The sequence below is a fragment of the Periplaneta americana genome, chromosome 11 (assembly GCF_040183065.1).
Source record: "Periplaneta americana isolate PAMFEO1 chromosome 11, P.americana_PAMFEO1_priV1, whole genome shotgun sequence".
NCBI lineage: Eukaryota > Metazoa > Arthropoda > Insecta > Blattodea > Blattidae > Periplaneta > Periplaneta americana.
In genome coordinates this window covers 4,973,474-4,997,130 of record NC_091127.1, presented here as the reverse complement: position 1 = coordinate 4,997,130, position 23,657 = coordinate 4,973,474, and the positions used below count along the sequence as shown (strand labels likewise).

The 23,657-nt window shown below is 31.7% G+C and overlaps 1 protein-coding gene across 3 annotated transcripts in view; it reads right to left on the bottom strand.

Annotated features, from left to right (window-relative positions):
* Positions 1–23,657, bottom strand: part of LOC138708733 (putative ammonium transporter 1) — a 123,477-nt gene that overhangs the window by 40,197 nt on the left and 59,623 nt on the right. For all 3 annotated transcript variants that reach the window (XM_069838860.1, XM_069838861.1, XM_069838862.1), the window contains exon 3: positions 19,596–19,685. In XM_069838860.1, coding sequence (XP_069694961.1) covers positions 19,596–19,685 — 90 coding nt within the window. The remainder of the gene's footprint in view (positions 1–19,595; positions 19,686–23,657) is intronic.

Genomic DNA, 23,657 nt, shown 5'->3' with positions numbered 1-23,657 from the left:
GATATCTTTCATTTGATTATTTAGCGCTCTTCATGGATTACAAAGCCTCTAACGTTATAATGAGACATCGAGAGTGACAGATGGAAAGATATATTGGAAGAAACCTTGTATCAGTGCTATTTAGTCGACAGTAGGTCTATCTTACAATGTCTGGAGGTCACATTTTTTAGAATCTTTCGCTTCAATAGGTTTACAAACGCCGTGAATGTAATATCATGATATAGTATATTATGTAATATCTAGACATAATATGACATGTCTTAGATAACAGTAGGATCATATAGATCGTTTCTACGCATTGAGTTTCGTTGCATAATTAAGAAAGAATGAGGGAATAGATATATAGGAAGAAAAATGAAAGGAAAAAGAAATAGAAAGGAAAGAAGGGAAGGGAAAAATAAAAGTGAAAATTCAAATAAAATGATTTAAAAAAAAGAAAGGAACAATGAGAGAAAATTAGAATAGTATTAAGAAAGGAAAATAACTTTAGATAAGAAGGCAAGAAGAAAACGATGAAAGAAATGAGAAAATAAAAGAGGATCAAATTTTTGTAAGAAAGGGAGAGAAATAAATGTGAATAAAAAAATAAAGAAACAGAAGATACGTATAAAGAATAAAAGGGATGATTAAAATAACAAAGTAATAAAGATGCTAAATTCGAAAAAAAAAAATTGATGAAGTTCGGAAGAAGAAATAAAGAAAAGAGATAAAGTAAATAATAATGATGATGATGATGATGATGATAATAATAATAATAATAATGTAGTGAAGCTTGAAATGTAGAGTGAAAGGTAAAAGAAAAGTAAGAAGATAAATAAGATAGAAAGGAAAGCAGAAACGAGGAAGGAAGAAAAGAAGTGAATAAAAAATATTATTGAACAGACAACGAGAGAATGTAAGAAATAAAGAGAAAAAAGGAATGAGAGAAATAAAGCAGTGAATTAATGAGTAAATAAATAAATAGATCAGTGAATGAATGAATGAATCAATCAATGAACCAAATAAGTAAATAAATAAATAAATAAATAAATAAATAAGTAAATAAGTAAATAATGAAATAGGTAAATAAATGAATCAATACATCATTAAATCAATAAATAAATAAATAAATAAATAAACAAACAATGAATGAATAAATGAATAAATAAATAAATGCTGTATATAAGTAAATACTATGAATAAGTAAGAAATGTAAGCAAGTAAATACTGTAAATAAGTAAATATTGTAACTAAGTAGAATAATAATAAATATTTAGGAATTATTATTAATAAACATGTGAAATGGGAGAAACATTACAAATTACCTTTGCAACAAATTACGTAGAATTATATATTATTTTGTTCAGTTACGAAATTACTTAGTACCAATGGATGTACTACGTCCAGTTTATCTTGACTTATTTCTGTCTATAACCTTATATGGAATATTGGGATGGGATAGTATTCATAAAACTAACCTTAATCCACTAGATTTATTACAGAGAACAATAATTAAAATATGTCTAAAAAACTAAAAGATTATCCTATCGAAAAATTGTTTTTAGAATTTGAAGTCTTGAAAATAGGTGAGATTTATATCAAATGAATTATTAAATTTCATACATAAAAAGTGTTTAACGGGCACTGCTTTAACCACAGTACAAATATCGGCCCTAGAATTTACAACAAATTAATAAAGGATACCCACATATATTTACCTACAACAGTTTGAAATTAAAAAATGTATGTAAGCAGTTTGTTATGAGTCATTATTAATTTTTATGTTATTTTATGTAATCTATGCATGTAAATTCATTATGTATCGAATGCTTCCCTGAACACGAGATCACCCTCTTTCATGGGAGTGCTAGAATGTTCTATATTTACAAAATTTCTTTGTATTTTATGTTTCTGTCGATAAACATTACTTACTTACTTGTTGGCTTTTAAGGAACCCGGAGGTTCATTGCCGCCCTCACATAAGCCCGCCATTGGTCCCTATCCTGAGCAAGATTAATCCAGTCTCTACCATCATATCACACCTCCCTCAAATCCATTTTAATATTGTACTCCCATCTACGTCTCGGCCTCCCCAAAAGTCTTTTTCCCTCCGGCCTCCCAACTAACACTCTGTATGCATTTCTGGATTCGCCCATAAGTGCTACATGTCCTGCCCATCTCAAACGTCTGGATTTAATGTTCCTAATTATGTCAGGTGAAGAATACAATGCGTGCAGTTCTGCGTTGTGTAACTTTCTCCATTCTCCTGTAATTTCATCCCTTTTAGCCCCAAATATTTTCCTAAACACCTTATTCTCAAACACCCTTAACCTTTGTTCCTCTCTCAAAGTGAGAGTCCAAGTTTCACAACCATACAGAACAACCGGTAATATAACTGTTTTATAAATTCTAACTTTCAGATTTTTTGACAGCAGACTGGATGATAAAAGCTTCTCAACCGAATAATAACAGGCATTTCCCATATTTATTCTGTGTTTAATTTCCTCCCGAGTGTCATTTATATTTGTTACTGTTGCTCCAAGATATTTGAATTTTTCCACCTCTTCAAAGGATAAATCTCCAATTATTATAGTTCCATTTCGTACAATATTCTGGTCACGAGACATAATCATATACTTAGTCTTTTCAGGATTTACTTCCAACCCTATCGCTTTACTTGCTTCAAGTAGAATTTCCGCGTTTTCCCTAATCGTTTGTGGATTTTCTCCTAAAATATTCACTTCATCCCCATAGAAAAGAAGCTGATGTAACCCGTTCAATTCCAAACCCTCTCTGTTATCCTGAACTTTCCTAACGGCATACTCTAGAGCGAAGTTAAAAAGTAAAGGTGATAGTGCATCTCCTTGCTTTAGCCCACAGTGAATTGGAAAAGCATCAGATAGAAACTGGCCCATATGGACTCTGCTGTACGTTTCACATTATTATTATTATTATTATTATTATTATTATTATTATTATTATTATTATTATTATTATTATTACGTAAATACTATAAATTGAATGAATGAATAAGCAATCAAGTAGGCCTATACTTAAACAACAAACAAATTACTGAATGCATGTGTGAAACATTCACTTAGTCAGGTTCCCATAGTTAAAAGCGATATCGAGAACTGGGCTAAGGTTTTCCTTTTATTGGTAATATTTTTGGAAGCACTTGTCTCTGTGGTATGATATATTCGGAAGACTTTGAAACGCTTGTTGCAACTGACAGCTGAAAGGTGTTGACTACTTGCCTTGAAGTGCTTCATTACCATAACAACACAACCCCCACAAAAGAGCTGGCGCCTTTCTTATCTGCAACACGCGAGCCACGTAACGACGCAGGACAATGGAAGCTGGACTTGCGTAACGACGGCGACGGTCGGAGAGATTCGATCACCGTCCTTTGCGTTTTATTGTCATCTGATTGCGCTTTCAGGTGATTACATTAATTTCGGCTACACGCATCAGGAAGTAAAAATGGTAAAATGGGAATGGCATGACATGCACGGATCTAATTGGAGATGTGAATCATTCTGGACAATGGACGCTATTACTATGACTCGGTGATTCCAGATGTGAAATATGAACGATGCAAAAGAATAATAAAACAAATTTGTGCAAGCAATAATTGTAAAAAAGTTTTGAATGATCATTATCCATACAATCAGTAATTGATATAATGAACCACGATTAAATGAGGACATCGTTAACTGAACGTCTAGGTACAGAGTTTGTTTGGAATTATAATGACTATTACACTTTTACTACGTCATACTACTTTTGACCAATAAAACGGTACGAAAGGACGTATTTCAACCAATCATGGCTGCTTATCGCACAATTTTATCGCGTCCCTAGCATTTGTTTAATTTTATCGCGTCCCTAGCATTTGTTTCTTTGTTTGCCAACATTTGAAACTGCGCTGGTCTGGACGTCAAAAAAAATATATTTACAAACCACTCCAGTCGATGCACAGCAGTTTCAAATATGACTCGCATTGGCATTCAAGAACAAGAATTAATAAAAATCACTGATCATACCTATGCATCTTCTGAAATCCGATTTACAAATAAATGAAGAGCACCATTCGGAAATCCTGAATAAGTTGAATACACCATGTAGGCCTAAATCAACGAGTTCCACTTCTATTACGCACACGTCCAATATAACATCAATTGAACCACCAACCACATTCAAATTTGAAAATTGTAAATTCAATAATTATTACTTTTAAAATTATTCATGTTTATTTTTTGTCATCGTCGTTAATTAAAACTTTTCTAACACTTATGTATATTAGTTAGGTTATGTTACAGCTTCTGCTATATGATATTATGGATAGTCACGTATCAGAGATTGTTTAATATTAAGATTTATTGAAAATCATCTGTCAAGTGACGTTGATTACTGGGATTCGGATAATTGAAGTGGAATGTTGCATTTTAATAAAAATGAAACTGAATCAACAAAGCCTTCTTGACTAGTAACATTGCCATCGTATATAATAGATCGAGAACTTCTCGACGAGAAGGCATTGCTCACTACTGCCATCTAGCATGCATCTAGCGTAATATTTGTAATGTTGAGATGGTACAATAATACATTTGAAGACAGTTGTATTTTCGTAAGTCAATTAATATTTTATTGTATTGTAGTACTTCGTTACTTCTAATCTTTATATACTTTCTTCTAAACGTGTAATAGTCAATTAAATCCCACTCGAGTTTTGATTTTCTCTAGATAAATCAAAACGTCTAGTGAGATTAATGTTGACTATTACACTTTTACTACGTCATACTACTTTCGACCAATAAAACGGTACGAAAGGACGTCTTTCAACCAATCATAGTTGCTTATCGCACAATTTTATCGCGTCCCTAGCATTTGTTTAATTTTATCGCGTCCCTAGCATTTGTTTATTTTTATCACTACCCTAGCATTTGTTTCTTTGTTTGCCAACATTTCAAACTGCACTGGTCTGGACGTCAAAAAACAGAAAATTACAAACCACTCCAGTCGTTGCACAGATCTTTCAAATATGACTCGCATTGGCATTCAAGAACAAGAATTAAAAAAGATCACTGGTCATATATGAAGATCACCATTCGGAAATCCTGAATAAGTTGAGGGATTCACCATGTACATCAACGAGTTCACTTCTTTTACGCACACGTCCAATATAACATCAACTGAACCACCAACCACTAAAACATTCAAATTTGAAAATTGTACTTTTAATAATTGTTTCTTTTAAAGTTATTCATGTTTATTTTTATTTCATCACCGTTAATTAAAACGTTTCTTGTTTATTTCATCATCCATGATTAAAACTTTTCTAACACTTGTTGATATTATTTAGGTTATGTTTGTTATAGCTTCTGCTATATGATATTATGGATAGTCACGTATCAGAGATTGTTTAATACTAAGATTTATTGAAAATCATCTGTCAAGTGACGTTGATTACTGGGATCCGGATGATTGAAGTGGAATGCAAATGTTTTAATAAAAATGAAACTGAATCAACAAAGCCTTCTTGACTAGTAACCGTCCACAGAGTTCAATGAAGATTCCACAGTTGGCACAACTGATAACAAGAAAACATAATCATAAAACACTACTGCCATCTAGCGTAATGTTGAGATGGTACAATAATACATTTGAAGACAGTTGTATTTTCGTAAGCCAATTAATATTTTATTGTGTTGGAGTACTTTGTTACTTCTAATCTTTATATACTTTCTTCTAATCGTGTAATAGTTAATTAAGTACCACTTGAGTTTTGATTTTCTCTAGATAAATCAAAACCTTTACTGAGATTACTGTTGAATAATAGCCTATATCATTACTAGTCCTGGGATTTAAAGGCAGTAAAAATGTTTAGACGCCTAAAATAGGCTTTACAATATAAAAACTTGTAATTAAAATGTCACTGTAGCTTTCAAAATATTGTTTTTTTTTTCCTTCTATTAAGGAACAAGGTACTTTAATTTAAATAACTGAAAAAACAATAGGCCTATACCAGTGGATTGAAAACAGTTATCCAGATTAAATTATTAAATTACCAAACAATAAGGGTATAAATACAGGATGATTCAGTGACTATGTTACAAACTCTTAGGGATGATAGAACAATTATGAACAACTTTCATATAAGAACCTATGGGAGAGAATTAAATACATGTTCTACCAGGTGCGTCCATCAACTAGAGAAGACATGAAACAAAGAATTAGAGAAGCCTGTGGGTCTCTCAGCTGTGCTAAAGTGCAATCAAGGATGTTAGGAGGTGATCAGAACATTGTTTAGCACAGGGTGGCGTACATTTTGAACACTTACTATGAAGAGTGTACGTACATACACAACATATAGCATTTCTCAGAAGGTCCACACCTGTGGAGTAACGGTCAGCGCGTCTGGCCGCGAAACCAGGTGGCCCGGGTTCGAATCCCGGTCGGGGCAAGTTACCTGGTTGAGGTTTTTTCCGGGGTTTTCCCTCAACCCAATATGAGCAAATGCTGGGTAACTTTCGGTGCTGGACCCCGGAGTCATTTCACCGGCATTATCACCTTCATTTCATTCAGACGCTAAATAACCTAGATGTTGATACAGCGTCGTAAAATAACCCAATAAAATAAATAAAATAAATTTCTCAGAAGATACCATTTTTGTTGCTTTGTGAGTAAACAATAAAAGTTTCAGTAAAAGTTGTTTTTTAAGTAGTTTCCAATGGTACCTTCAATGACCCATGTTCTCATTTGACATTTCGAAATTGACTACAGGTACCCCTACTTCCGGTTTGTTACGGGAAATTGTACTATCACCAATCGACTCTTTACATACGTTTTGGTTATCAAAAATTTTTTTATGAACAACCAGTATCATATAGTTTTCGAGAAAAAAGGCTGATACGGTTGGTCTGAAACACCTGGTATACAGGGTGGAAGTGAAATAGATTTACAGATTTTCAGAGCGAATAACTCATTTTGTATGTAACAAAAAGTAAAATATCATGTTGGTGAAAAGTTAATAAGTTTTTCAGATAACATGTTTTTATCAAATGTTTAACAACCTCTTATTAGGTAATTATAGCGAGTAGGGTTGTGATTTTTGTCTATATCGATAGAATATGTAATAAAGAATCATTTATCCCTCTGGCGTATTTCAATAGCGTGGACGGTTTTCGTATAAATTTAATTTTAAAATCCTCTAATTTCAAACTAGTTTGCAACGTCGCGCCAGAGAACAGCTCATCTAGCGAGACATACGGAGTTCATTGACCTCTTACATCTGTATCACGAGTAGAGTGTGTTAGCGCCGATGTTGCCGGACTGACGAAACTTCAAACTTAATTTTCTAATTAACCGTGTATTTAATCACAAACGTAATATAGGTTTTCTATTAATTTAAGTGTACCCTATCGTCCCTTTCTATCTGCAGGGTTATTTCACGTCCACCTTATATCTATATGCTATAAAACTCAATAAAAATTCATCATTTTTCACGAGACGAATGCAAATAAAAATAATTTTTGAGTAACAAAATAGGCATTTGTCTGAAATTTCAGGTCTACTCATTAAAGAGAATTTGATTCATTTACAAATTAATACCACATTTAAGTACTTTAGAATATTATATTAAAGAATTGGATTCATTTAGAAATTAATACCACAGTTAAGTACTGTAGAATATTATATTGAAGAATTGGATTCATTTAGAAATTAATACCACAGTTAAGTACTTTAGAATATTATATTAAGGAATTGGATTCATTTAGAAATTAATACCACAGTTAAGTACTGTAGAATATTATATTAAAGAAGTGGATTCATTTAGAAATTAATACCACAGTTAAGTACTGTAGAATATTATATTAAAGAATTGGATTCATTTAGAAATTAATACCACAGTTAAGTACTGTAGAATATTATATTAAAGAATTGGATTCATTTAGAAATTAATACCACAGTTAAGCACTTTAGAATATTATATTAAAGTACCACAGTTAAGTACTTTATAACATTATATTAAAGAATTGGATTCATTTAGAAATTAATACCACAGTTAAGTACTTTAGAACATTATATTAAAGAATTGGCTTCATTTAGAATTAATACCACAGTTAAGTACTTTAGAATATTATATTAAAGAATTGGATTCATTTAGAAATTAATACCACAGTTAAGTACTGTAGAATAGTATATTAAAGAAGTGGATTCATTTAGAAATTAATACCACAGTTAAGTACTGTAGAATATTATATTAAAGAATTGGATTCATTTAGAAATTAATACCACAGTTAAGTACTGTAGAATATTATATTAAAGAAGTGGATTCATTTAGAAATTAATACCACAGTTAAGCACTTTAGAATATTATATTAAAGTACCACAGTTAAGTACTTTAGAACATTATATTAAAGAATTGGATTCATTTAGAATTAATACCACAGTTAAGTACTTTAGAATATTATATTAAAGAACTGGATTCATTTAGAAATTAATACCACATTTAAGTACTTTAGAATATTATATTAAATAATTGGATTCATTTAGAATTAATACCACAGTTAAGTACTTTAGAATATTATATTAAAGAATTGGATTCATTTAGAAATTAACACCACAGTTAAGTACTGTAGAATAGTATATTAAAGAAGTGGATTCATTTAGAAATTAATACCACAGTTAAGTACTGTAGAATATTATATTAAAGAATTGGATTCATTTAGAAATTAATACCACAGTTAAGTACTGTAGAATATTATATTAAAGAATTGGATTCATTTAGAAATTAATATCACAGTTAAGCACTTTAGAATATTATATTAAAGTACCACAGTTAAGTACTTTATAACATTATATTAAAGAATTGGATTCATTTAGAAATTAATACCACAGTTAAGTACTTTAGAACATTATATTAAAGAATTGGATTCATTTAGAATTAATACCACAGTTAAGTACTTTAGAATATTATATTAAAGAATTGGATTCATTTAGAAATTAATACCACAGTTAAGTACTGTAGAATAGTATATTAAAGAAGTGGATTCATTTAGAAATTAATACCACAGTTAAGTACTGTAGAATATTATATTAAAGAATTGGATTCATGTAGAAATTAATACCACAGTTAAGTACTGTAGAATATTATATTAAAGAAGTGGATTCATTTAGAATTAATACCACAGTTAAGTGCTTTAGAATATTATATTAAAGAACTGGATTCATTTAGAAATTAATACCACAGTTAAGTACTTTAGAATATTATATTAAATAATTGGATTCATTTAGAATTAATACCACAGTTAAGTACTTTAGAATATTATATTAAAGAATTGGATTCATTTAGAAATTAACACCACAGTTAAGTACTGTAGAATAGTATATTAAAGAAGTGGATTCATTTAGAAATTAATACCACAGTTAAGTACTGTAGAATATTATATTAAAGAATTGGATTCATTTAGAAATTAATACCACAGTTAAGTACTGTAGAATATTATATTAAAGAATTGGATTCATTTAGAAATTAATACCACAGTTAAGCACTTTAGAATATTATATTAAAGTACCACAGTTAAGTACTTTAGAACATTATATTAAAGAATTGGATTCATTTAGAAATTAATACCACAGTTAAGTACTTTAGAACATTATATTAAAGAATTGGATTCATTTAGAATTAATACCACAGTTAAGTACTTTAGAATATTATATTAAAGAATTGGATTCATTTAGAAATTAATACCACAGTTAAGTACTTTAGAATATTATATTACAGAAGTGGATTCATTTAGAATTAATACCACAGTGAAGTACTTTAGAATATTATATTAAAGAATTGGATTCATTTAGAAATTAATACCACAGTTAAGTACTGTAGAATAGTATATTAAAGAAGTGGATTCATTTAGAAATTAATACCACAGTTAAGTGCTTTAGAATATTATATTAAATAATTGGATTCATTTAGAAATTAATACCACAGTTAAGTACTGTAGAATATTATATTAAAGAATTGGATTCATTTAGAAATTAATACCACAGTTAAGTACTGTAGAATATTATATTAAAGAATTGGATTCATTTAGAAATTAATACCATAGTTAAGTACTTTAGAACATTATATTAAAGAATTGGATTCATTTAGAAATTAATACCATAGTTAAGTACTTTAGAACATTATATTAAAGAATTGGCTTCATTTAGAAATTAATACCACAGTTAAGTACTTTAGAATATTATATCAAAGAATTGGGTTCATTTAGAAATTAATACCACAGTTAAGTACTTTAGAATATTATATTAAAGAATTGGATTCATTTAGAAGTTAATACCACAGTTAAGTACTTTAGAATATTATATTGAATAATTGGATTCATTTAGGAATTAATACCACAGTTAAGTACTTTAGAATATTGTATTAAATTAAATGAAGTATCTTAATCTTTATACTCCCCGCATTTATTAATCACCCTTTTTGTGTGCCAATAATAACTTATTATTATTTAATTTAATTAAGTTTAACATTTCGTTGAGATTTTTACAAGTTTAAAAACTTCTCACCTGTATCTGTTGCAAGTCCATTTGATATCCAGAATTCTGGATTGTGGAAAAATTTTAACCTTTTCAGTGCACTTTTAAACTCGATAACAAACACTGAAACACAGACACTAAGATCGGTAATTTTGTTTTACAATCTAATGTGAGGACAAAAAACAGTTTGATTTTTAGTGTATTTTCTATCAACATTGTTCAACAATAAAACATTGATCCATTTTCAGTTTGGCTTTATGTGTTGTTGCAGGTTAAATTTTGGCGGTCTCCATTCTTCGCAATAGGAGTTGCACTCTGTTTACGTATGGTGTATTATGTCTCAGCTAGGGAGCTAAAATGTGGATGAAAGGTAAGAAGCAAGAACAATGCAAAGAACTTTTACATAAGCAAGACACGAAGGTCGGCCTATGATATAGTTTTTTACTTGTGATAATGTTAAGGATTGGTGCACGACACAAACCTTGATAAGATTGTTAAAACTTTTTAAACTCTAAATTTGTTTGTTGCTTGCTTGTAATTCTAAATATAGAATGAGATTCGATTCTTTTTTTCTTTTTTTTTTGTTAGTATCTCAGCAAGTGCTGGAAGGAACAATTTAAATCTTTTGTTGAGTTTTCTTTTAGAGCAGTGTTTTGTTAAAATTTTTTATTGCGATTACTTTACTTAAGCCCCGTGTAGAATATAATGTAAAACAAAGTAAGGTAAAATTGTGTGTATTTAAAAATATTACAGCCATCCAAATGGATTACAATTAAATCATTAGGATTCTGCTAATGAATGTAGGTCTGTAGTAACTTCTAATACCTATATTTTAAATTGTTTGATATAAAATTATATTATTATATTTGAGGTAGACAAGGCATGTAGCACGTATGGGTGAATCTAGAAATGCATATAGAGAGTTAGTTGGAAGACCTGGGATAGACATTTGGGGAGGTCAAGGCGTAGATGGGATGATAATATAAAAATAGATTTGAGGGAGGTGGGATATGATGGTAGGAATTGGATTAATCTTGCTCAGGATAGGGATCGATGGAAGGCTTATGTGAGGGCGGCAATGAACCTCCGAGTTTCTTAAAAGCCATTATTATTATTATTATTATTATTATTATTATTATTATTATTATTTCGTTCGCGGTCCCTCCATTTGCCCCCAGAGGGCCGCGGCGCCCCGGTTGGGAATAACTGTGTCATAGTGAATAAGGAAACAGCTCTGAAATTGCTGAACTTGTTAGAGATCTGTAATAGAAGGGGAAAACCATACGTAATGAATACCTCAAGGCAAGACACCTGTCTCGTTCTCTTATGAGGTTGGATGAGTCACATTCTTGAAACAAAACGAAAGTTACGAAGGAGAGATGGCTAATTTAACTTCTGTCAGCTCGATAGACAAAATACCTGAGTTGGAAGCACCGGCAATGTCTGGAAATATCTAAATACTGTATCAGAATTTAAATTGGCATTAGATATTTTATTGAATAGGTACTTACAAGGGAATCGTCCCAGGTCACTGTGCTTGTATTTAATGAAAATGGATAGGCTATTTAAGCTAATTTTCATTTGTTAAGAAACGTGGTGATAGTCGTTCGTTTCACTTTTTCATTTACGAAATACAATAACTTGAAAATCGTTGCTACTTATACCGCTACTTGCGCGCACTCGGATTCTCATAGCTCCGCGACATCTTATCACAGCTCTAGCATTAATGCTCTAGTCAATTCTCTTAACTCACATTAATAAAGTAATTGTGGAATCCATGGCATCTTTCACTCATTCGTACACCATTCAAATCTATAGTCTATCGTCAACAGAATGTAGAAAATATAGTAGAAAACGTTTATAGCGACATCGCTTTCAACGTCGTCCTTCGTTTCTTGTATATCCCACGGATAATTTTCTCAGACAATCATTACTAGGGACCGGATTTTTATGTAATTACATATTATATTCCTTCCAACCTAACTGTATATAAATAACAAATCTTTGCGAATCTTGTAATTACCATTAATATAAAAATTTTGATACTACATATTTTTACATATTTACCCCACATTACATATTATGTATTGGTATTACATAAATTTACATATTTAGGGGTTTTAATCATTTTTACTTCTCTAAAACGAAAAAAAAAAAAAAACTTCTGCTGTGGAAGTTCACAATTTGAAATACACAGATTAAAAAAGCCTTTGTACCTACCCAAGAAAAGATATATTTCGGGACGAAACATAACGTCCTTAGTTCCAGGAAGTAATAGAGGCACTCACCCCATACCGCCCACTGTAAATATGAGTGAACAAAAGGCAACCTTTCTCATACAACTACCTTGTATTGTAAAAATCACTCAAAAAGTACTGTTGCCTTCATGCGGTGGAGTGGGACGACGACGACATGATTTGTCTTGAACTATAATTGTTCTGCACTCGTCTTAACAAGCCGTTCTCATGCAATTTGCAACCTTACCCACCCTCTTCCTAAACCTTCCAGAGAAAACCCGTGTCAAGTCTGACATGAGCCGCAATAAAGTAGCCGACTTTTGAAAAGAAGCTGGAGTAAGGGAACAAACTGGAAAGACGTTGAAAGATTAAAATAAATAGCTTTTCATGTTATTGCTTCACCTCTTTACTTTAAATTTAGTAGACCTATACGGAAATAGGATTTTCCGAGCAATTATTAAGTATGGTTCTCGGCTGAAATAATCCTACTCTTCTGAATGAGACAGGAATGTTACATTTTAAACAACAGTTTGTAAATGCCTATGGTTTGAGGTTTTAGTAGGTACTTTGTTTCTTACAGGGAGCAGCTAAAATGCATGTGTCCCACATCTCTTATTTTCTCCTAATCCAGTAAAGCGAAACAGTGCTTGCAGTATTGTTGTGTCATTCATTTCACTCAGTTCTCTAGTTTTGTACTTACAGTATAAAGTGCAAGTGAGTTTATCTACTGTTTTAACTAACTAAAATGACCCCTGTATCTTCAACCCTAACGACAAAAATAAAATCATGGATTGCGATGGACGAAGCTTTCACTACAGATGGAAAAATAGTAATGTGTCAAGTGTGCGGTAAAAAAGTCGGGTGCTCTATGAAATCACAACTGGAGAGTCTTACCTATCCTATACCTGCCAGATATTGATATTAAATATTTTCATGATTTTACATATTTTGGTACATATTCAGCTTATTGTTCTTACATAAATATGTATATATTTCACACCTTGATATTACATAAAAGTCCGGTCCCTAATCATGACTTTAAAGACAGAACACAGTGGTGCCTGTATCATTTTGCATCACGCGAGGTAGCGAATCGCTTTCTATCTATTCATCTAACTACCAAAAAACGTATATATAAAGTATACCAAAAGCTGAACAAACCAAACCTAATCCGTCACTGGTCCTCAACCTTAAGAAAACTCGCGGCTTCTAACCTTCACACAAAGCAGGCCACTTCTTAGATAGCCACTCGTGTGTTCACCTTTAAATTTCAGTGTCTTATCTGGGGTCATATTGTATAACAAGCCAGTTTCATCTGCGTTGAATATATGAAGTGTTCAGAGCCATAGTGGGCCAAGCGCCATGTATTAAAAACAGAGAAAACAAGGGTTGAAGTTAAGTGAATGCCATAGTTTAATGAAGATTGACATATCATTTAGTTTTAATGTGTATACTTTATATTACTTGCTATATGTTTCCATTGAATTATGGTAATAACTTCATTTTAACCCTTGTTTTTTACGTCGTCAGTAAATGGCGCTTGGCCCACTATGGTTCTGAACCCTTCATATCATCTGTGTTCGAAAAGAGACTCCTTTTTCTCTCTGTCCTTCCAAATTGTAGAAATCATTGAGTGTCATACACGCAATTCCTTCACGATGCTGACATTTGTTTCCCTATTTTCTAATCGCCATATTACGTGTGACTTTTCATTAACCGTGCAAGTGTAAAGCCTAAAATTTACACATATGAATTTTTAGCAAAAAAATAGATAAAAACCTAGTTTGTGCGACTATCGGTTATAACGACCATAAACTGGCAGTCCCCTCAGAGTTGTTATAACCGGTTTCGATTGTACTTATGTCATTTCAACATACAAAAAATGGCAGCTATCTCCATTGCCATGACACTAGAAACAAATACCTTACTATAATAATACCGGACAGTTGTATACTAGCAGCATTGGTGTTAGTGCGAAATATTGCCGACTTGACTTGGAATTACGTCCACAAATACAAATATTAACAAAGCGGAATCGGACTATTGTTTAAAACGTGAGGTACTAATGTGGAATAATATACGAAACACTTAAGAAATGTTGAATAGTACCGTATTTAATGTAACATTATTTTATATCAAAGCTGCATATTATAAGAAATATTGCATGCTTCATATTATTTTCCTAATTAATTGTTGCGTATGTTTTCTTTGCTTTAGTGAGACAAAATTAATTCTGATATTAAGAATGAATTTGCAATAACGCTTTATATACCCATTGCTGACAACTGCAAAGATAATAGGGGAAAATAAATATACTCTAAGTTCACAGGGCTAACGGCTTCGAAGCTGAGTACCTGGTTCTAATGAAGTGTATAGGTAGCAATTATAACATGGGGGCACGAGATAGTTACTCTACCTGCCATAATAAATTCACTTCAATTAAATTCTCCAATGTAAAAAAAAAAAAGCAAAGATAAAAATGGTAGTAATTTGATGCTTGTAATAATTAGTAAAGGTATGTAGACAACAATAGAACTTAATTTGATAAAACCTTAAAATTTCCAATACATTTTAACTTCTATTCATCTATTAGGCCTGAATAAAAAAGCTAATTTTTATTGTTCTATCAACACAGAGACAAAAGCATTGCGCCTAATAAAAAATTTTGTTGACTCACGTTTTATGAACTCTCGGAAATCGAAAGTACGATTTGGAGCAATTTGTAATGCTGCAATTGTCACAATTATAAACAGCACATATGCACCCTGACATTTTAACACAGCACTAATTAATAAAACTATTAACTAGCCCAGCAACAATATACATTGCAGTCGATTACAACTTGTTTCGCGAGTATCTCTACACTGGCCGCCTAGGTAGCAGCACCAGCGTCGTTCGCGCGCAGAACTGCTAGCTGTCCGATATAATAATAATAATAATAATAATAATAATAATAATAATAATAATAATAATAATAATAATAATGTTTTATTTTCGCTGGCACACTTAAGGCCATAAGGCCTTCTCTTCCACTCAACCAGCCTTAATCAATACATATTTAAATTACGAATATTTACACTACACTTAAAAGGTTCTCCAGTAATATTCTTCAGTTAAGTTTTAACGACTAGCAGACTACATATTTATTTAAATTTAGATAAACCTATAAGGTAAAGTATTAACATAATTTATGAGCTAATTTAATTCAATCAATTATAATCAATTTGAGATTTGAGATAGCTAGTAAAATGGTGAAAATTAATGTAATATAAGCTTACGAGAACTATGTTACAGAGAGAAAAAATAGTAATATACGTTACAAGAGCGGTATGTTGACGTTTTCATGTTCGAGGAAAAGATTGAAAAAGCGATTTCCGAGAACATGAAAATAAACATACCGCTCGTGTATCGTACATTATTTTGTGCGAAGATCGTTTATTACATGCCTGAAAGACGAATTTCTAATTAGTTGCAATGAAATCTCCATCTCGGTTTCTATTTAATGACGGCAACTATAGAAAACAAAAATATCTATACTCCAGCAGGCCGTGATATACGTCTGTCTTTTTTTTTCCCCCAGTCTATAAATGCGAACTTAAAACAAAGGGTAAGGTTATATAATGATTTATTTTTCATTTTAATATTTTAACAATATTATTTATATAACATATTGCAGTAATAACATCGGCATCTGGAATCTTGTTGATTTTTTGACAGCTTCCTTAATGTTACTTGTATCAGGAATACAATAGCTTTCGTGGAGTAGTAGACTTTACTTAATTTTTGCAAATATTTAAAAACAATAATTAACATTGCAATTTAGGTGAATTGTAGTGGTAAGTTTCCAATTTATAATTATTACTATGTTAAACGTCTCTAAAAATAATATGTTAAAAGCCTAAAGCAGTAAAATGAATGTCGCGCTTAAGCGGTAAGAAGAGGGAAATTGTTATGTGTGTTACGTTGGGAATACTGAATGTGGTATTTCACACTTACCGCGTATTGGTTCTGTGCGGAAAACAAGCAAATACGCACGATCTCGCACAAATATATATATATATATATATATATATATATATAAAATATATTAAATATATTATAGTATATATTATAGTAAGGTATTTGTTAAAAATGGCGTAATGCTGAGCTATATTCCGCTTGTCTTCTTGGGCGTAGTTTGTGGCCTCGTATAAGAATGGAACCAACGGCCAGAAGGGTAGACTCTGGCATGGCATTGAAGTACAGACTTTTGTCACAGCATTTTCAGAATAAGACGACCCTGAATTCGTAACATGGAAACAATTTTAACAGTCAATGGGTTGGATTGACAATGGCGAATCTCAGCATTTTCTACACTGCTGTTGTCGAGTTGATGACATCTGAACCCACACGCAACTTGCCCGTTGTTAGGGCCTCGTCCTCATTATCGGACGTCATTACCGTGGTCACGAAGGCAGCACGCGGAAACGAGTCGCAGTCAAAACCAGGTTCCAGGTATGCCGATCGCTATCGTACTGGTACAGACTGAGTGACAACACCTCTTCTGCCATACATTCGACAGGCCACAATATGACATGGATTTGCCCCCAAAAGAAGTTACAACTACGTTCAATTTTAATTTCTTTTTCTAGGAATTTTCCAACCTTCGCGTTTTTCATGTTTTCTAGAAATAAATCCTTGGCATTAAAGAATTGTGTGACTGCAACCTCTGTATATTTTTGTGTGGCTTGATTTATTTATAGTATGATTTTTTTCTTTTTATTTCTATTATTGTATTTATATTTCTGGTGGTGTGGAAGAGAAGGCCTGATGGCCTTAACTACACCAGAATAAATAAATAAATAAATAAATAAATAAATAAATAAATAAATAAATAAATAAATAAATAAATAAATAAGTAAGTAAGTAACTAAGCAAGCAAGCAAGCAAACAAATAAGTAAATAAATAAATAAATAAATAAATAAGTAAATAAATAAGTAAATAAGTAAATAAATAAGTAAATAAGTAAATAAATAAACAAATAAACAAACAAACAAACAAATAAATAAATAAATAAGTAAATAAATAAATAAGTAAATAAATAAGTAAATAAATAAATAAATAAATAAGTAAATAAATAAATAAGTAAATAAATAAGTAAATAAATAAATAAACAAATAAACAAACAAACAAACAAACAAACGCAAGCAAGCAAGCATGCAAGCAAACAAACAAACAAACAAACAAATAAATAAATAAATAAATAAATAAATAAGTAAATAAATAAGTAAGTAAATAAATAAATAAATAAGTAAATAAATAAATAAGTACATAAATAAATAAATAAGTAAATAAATAAATAAATAAGTAAATAAATAAGTAAATAAATAAACAAACAAACAAATAAATAAATAAATAAATAAATAAAATATACACTTTTATTGGTTACTAGCCGTACCCGTGCGCTCCGCTGTACTTATTGGAAATAAATATAAAGTAATTACACAATTAAAATAGAACAATCTACTATATATAACTTAATTATATTTCTTTCTTTCGAAAATGTAAGAATTCACGATCTCCTATGCACTACCGCCTTAGAATGAATAAATTTGTTTTTCTTCCTACTAAATAATTTAATATTTTGCACATAGAAGTTACGGAACAACGACACTATAATCTGAAGCGGCGGCGGTGGAAATATATTGTTATTTTAAAACTCTTGTATATCCTTAAAGATCAGTCCTATTAAAATTTTGCCTGGAATAAAACTTATCGGAAATCATTTTTAAAGAAACTTTTGTTATGTAACATTTTTCACAAAAATCAATAATAAGCGAGATATTTCGGTTTATTTAATTCAGGCTCCCTTATAATCCCTCTTATAAATAAAGTATTTTGAATGCCATATAGCCTTAAATCTAAGTTACAACGAACTTAATTTATATTCCAATTTTCGTCGAAATCCATTCAGCCATTATCGCGTGAAAAGGTAACAAACATCCAGACAGACAGACAGACAGACATAAATACAAAAATTTCAAAAAAGCGATTTTCGGTTTCAGTATGATTAATTATACATGTTAACACCAATTATTTTTGGAAAATCGAAAATTACCAGAAAAATTTTGGCTACAGATTTATTATTAGTATAGATTTATTTGTTTGTTTGTTATTTATTATTTATTTATTTATTTATTTATTATTTATTTATTATTTACTATTTATTTAACCTGGTAGAGATAAGGCCATCAGGCCTTCTCTTCCCCTCTGCCAGGGGATTACAGCTACAATATTAAGAATAGAATTACAATTATAGTTACAATTAATATTAAATTTACAAATACAATAAAAATCAATATTTGCTCTTAATGGGTTGAGGGAAAACCCCGGAAAAAACCCAACCAGGTAACTTGTCCCGACCAGGCTTTGAAGCTGGACCCGCTCGTTTCATGATCAGAAATGCTAACAGTTATTCCACACATTCGACAACTATATATTATTTATTTTATTATTTTTTACTGGTTGTAGTATACGAATCCATTTTCACATAGGCTGTAATCAAAGTTGAACAGAAGAAAAACGATAAGTAGTACAATGACACCAAAAACGTTTTCCTTACATTTTTATTGACTATATCATGCAGGCTTTGCTTAATATTGTATAGTTGCCATGGTAATATGTTATACTGCATAGGTACAATTTACACATAGTTAAAAATGCAAGGAAAAAGTTTTTGGTGTCAATGCAAGGAAAACGTTTTTTATATCACTTTAGTTTTGTAGAATGTGAACATGACTAGGTTAACGATTTTAAGGGGGAATATCAGTGCATAGTTTTCATCTAATACTCACAGATATCCATGATGTTCTTCATGATGATGTTGGTTGTGTTTTTGGACCGCACCGCTCCGGCTTCTAGACAGGCGAACCCACATTGCATCACTGAAACCGAAAAGTAACTACATTATATTGAGTGTGCGGATTGGTGTTCAGTTTCAGAAAATCTGACGTGAAATAAAATATACCACCCTTTAGAACTTGACACAGGCGTAATATCCAGAGCATGTAAAAATATTTAATTAATGTCAGTATTACGAAATCCTGGAAAGAAGACAGTGTTAATAGCTTTTTGTACATTGAACTGCATTCTTTTTTTCACTTTTTAAGAACATTTTTATTACTAGTCTTATTTTAACACTTAACATAAAACTTTTTCATTCATTAAAATAAAAAAAAATGGAAAATATAGAAAAATTAATCACTTTTCGTTTTTTAAATATGTTTCTAATAATCTTAATAGCTGATATTTTCCATACAATAATAATAATAATAATATTTACGAGCCGCATCCAGAAAGTAAGTTTCCCTATTTAAAAAAAAAGAGAACACACACTTTCAGGAAAACATTTATAGGCAACAGATACAGTAATGTTTCAGCTATTTTTCATCATAGCCACATTCAGAATTGAGACACTTGTCGTATCGTGGGATCAACTTTTGTATCCCTCTGTCGTAGAACTCTGCCGCCTGGGAATGGAACCAGCGTGTGACAGACGTCTTCAGCTCTTCGTCGTTGCCAAAACGCTCGAGAGAGAGAGAGGGGGGGGAGGGAAGGAGAGAGAGAGGGAGAGAGAGAGATTGTGCATTAAAGAACTTTATCACCGACCGAACCTCGCAGGCGGCGGGAGAAGGAATAAGAGCTTCCATTTCGGACCACTGCTGCCACGCTACTGGCACCAGGCGGGACCTGTCCGGCTGGCATATGATTGATACGTCATAGATCTGTTATGCATGCGCAATTGACACGGCTAATTACGATTACTTTCAAGGGGAAAAAATCGGGAAACTTACTTTCTGGATGCGCCTCGTATTTTATTTATTTATTCATTTATTTATTTATTCATTCATTCATTTAATTATTTATTTTTTCATTTATTTATTTACTTATGTATTTATTTATTTATTTATTTATGTAGGCCTATTTATTTATTTATGTATTTATTTATTTACTTATTTAATTATTTATTAGTTCTTTATCTATCTATCTATCTATCTGTCTGTCTGTCTGTCTGTCTGTCTGTCTGTCTGCCTGCCTGCCTGCCTGCCTGCCTGCCTGCCTGCCTGCCTGCCTGCCTGCCTGTCTGTCTGTCTGTTTAACAGGGCAAAGCCCCAATTACAATAGACAGTACAGATATTACACATTATTATATCCATCCTACTTTACTTAAAGTCAAACATTAGAACTAATTTGATACATTAGCATAGATTAAGTTCGTGAGAAAAACGGCGACGAACACGTGAAAATATCTTACAGTATGCCAGTAAATTCCAAATGAACTCAAAATTATTAAAATTTAATAGGAAATGAATAATAAGTGCAAATTAATCCAGCATGTTAACGGCATGAGTGTAATCAGGAATAACACACGCCAAGATCACACATTGGCACTCACGAAGAAGAAGGTGAGGGTGTTCAGTTAAGGAAATTTCTTAAGAAGACTTGAGATTATGACGATGACGGTGATGATAATAATGATGATATGAAAAGTCAGTTTTTTTGACATAGTATTCCCATTATTTCATTAACCTCAGAAGTTTACATGACCTCTAATCTTGTATTACAGCCGTGGCGAAAATGCGACTCACGCGCACATTGTGGCTCGCAATGATAGCTGTGCATTTCTCTTGCTTTCTACCTCCCACAACTCCCACCCTCTCACTCACTGGAGTCAAACTCCGTTCCATTTGTATTTGTCTCTGATCTGCAAGTGGCGTATCGTCGCAATGTCTCCCTCGAAACCATGTACCTCTACAAAAATGAAAGTTTCAAGTAGGATGGGAGGACACATTTCTTTGCTGCCAATATGATGAGAATATTAAATGTATGATTTGTTCACAAGTATTACGAGGAAAACGGTTCTATAACATAAAACGGCATTATACTACATGTTACTGATGAAACATTAAAAGGTTAAGTGTTGTTGTTATTATTATTATTATTTATTATTATTATTATTATTATTATTATTATTATTATTATTATTATTATTATTATTATTTCAGCAGATGTGCGAATAATGCGGTCAGATCTTCAATTTAAACTCACAGATTTACAATGTGATGTTAAATGAAAGCTAGATGATTGTAAGGACTTGACAAATGTTGAACTTTCAAATCTTTGCCAAAAAATAAATATCCGAAGCTTCGTTCTTTCGCTTGCTCTGTTGAAGCCATGTTCGCTACAACTTACGTTTGTGAAAAATTATTTTCAACAATGAAAATAGTAAAAACCAAATTTAGATCACGACTGACAGACAAATACCTTCGTGATCAACTACGACTGGCAGTAAGTGACATAATTGCTGATTTTGAAACTTTGTCGCAGAGACATTCTGAAGACAGTTAATTTTAGGTTGTGATAATGTGTCCTATGATTTCTTATTCATTTCTTTCTTCGTTACACGTACTAAACATTAGTTTGTAGCCTTGTACTGTATAAAATTATATTTAAGTGCTTGACGTAAGGAAAATGAAAATCCATTAATAAGTCAGACAGTTGTTTCACTTCCCCTCGAGTGTCCGCCTCCCTCCATAGGTGCTATGCACGTTGCTGGTTACACAGTGGCTCGGCGCACGATTACATTTTCGCCACGGCTGTTACATTAGCTTAAGTTAGCGGATTAAAGAAGCCACTAGCGTCGTGAAGTTTCGGAAGAATAAGTCTGTTAAAATTTTGAGATTACAAAGAAAAAAATCTATTTCGTTTTAGACGTTTAAACTTGTTTCCAACTCCTTTGTTACAGGATGCAATACTTTCAGTAGAGAGTTGATATACCGCATTGTGGTTAAGGAAGTTGTGGGTGTAATTGGTGTTGTGTAATTTATCCTCGACGCTGGAATGTCATCGGAAAAACCCACCAATGCAACCTATTGCAAAATATCCGCATCGACTCGAATGGCAACAAACGTATTTAAAGTCCAATAAAAGGATACTATTTTTTTCTCTGCTTTTTAGTACTTCCAATTGTGACCTGAATATTAGGCAATTTTTACTCTGGAAGGAAACACAAAATTTAAGAGTGTTGCTCGTTTAATAAGAGAAAAAATAATATGGTATCGGGGACGGAAGAAATTCTGGATTCATTCCATTCGAAGTTGCAGTCTGCAAAAGTGTATCTTCCTCGACTCGACCTCAATGCAACTTCTTTTAGGAAAATATTTCTTTTAAACTTTTCTACCTTATGATTCCCCGCTTACAGAGATTCAGTGACGAGTGGAAATAATATTGTACGTAATTATTAAGAAACTATTTCTCCTGTTGCCTGCAATAGCCGTTTGAAGTTTCTTAAATTAATATAGTTTGCAAAACAGACTTATGGTTCATGTGAAGATTACGTCCACCACAATAGATGCACACTGGACTGCAAAAGAAATGCAAAATCGAAGTCGCTATCGATTTGAAATATTATCATGTTACGAGAACTCCGTTTAGAAAACAATAGAAATAGAGATACACAGGAGGCATTGCATATATGTAAATTCTAATATGTTAAAGTCCACACTTGTGGAGTAGCGGTTAGCGCGTCTGGCTGAGAAATCAGGTGGCCCGGGTTCGAATCCCGGTCGGAGCAATTTACCTGGTTGAGATCTTTCAAGGGTTTTCCCTCAACCCAATTTGAGCAAATGCTGGATAACTTTCGGTGCTGGACCCCGGACTCATTTCACCAGCATTATCACCTTCATCTCATTCAGACGCTAAATAACATAAGATGTTGATACAGCGTCGTAAAATAACCTACTTAAAATATGTTAAATATTTCAATTAATTCAATTTTGAGTTCTATATTTGTATTTATAATAAAATTGTATATTTATATTTACAATAAAGTGGACACTTTTTTGTTAAATCAATAA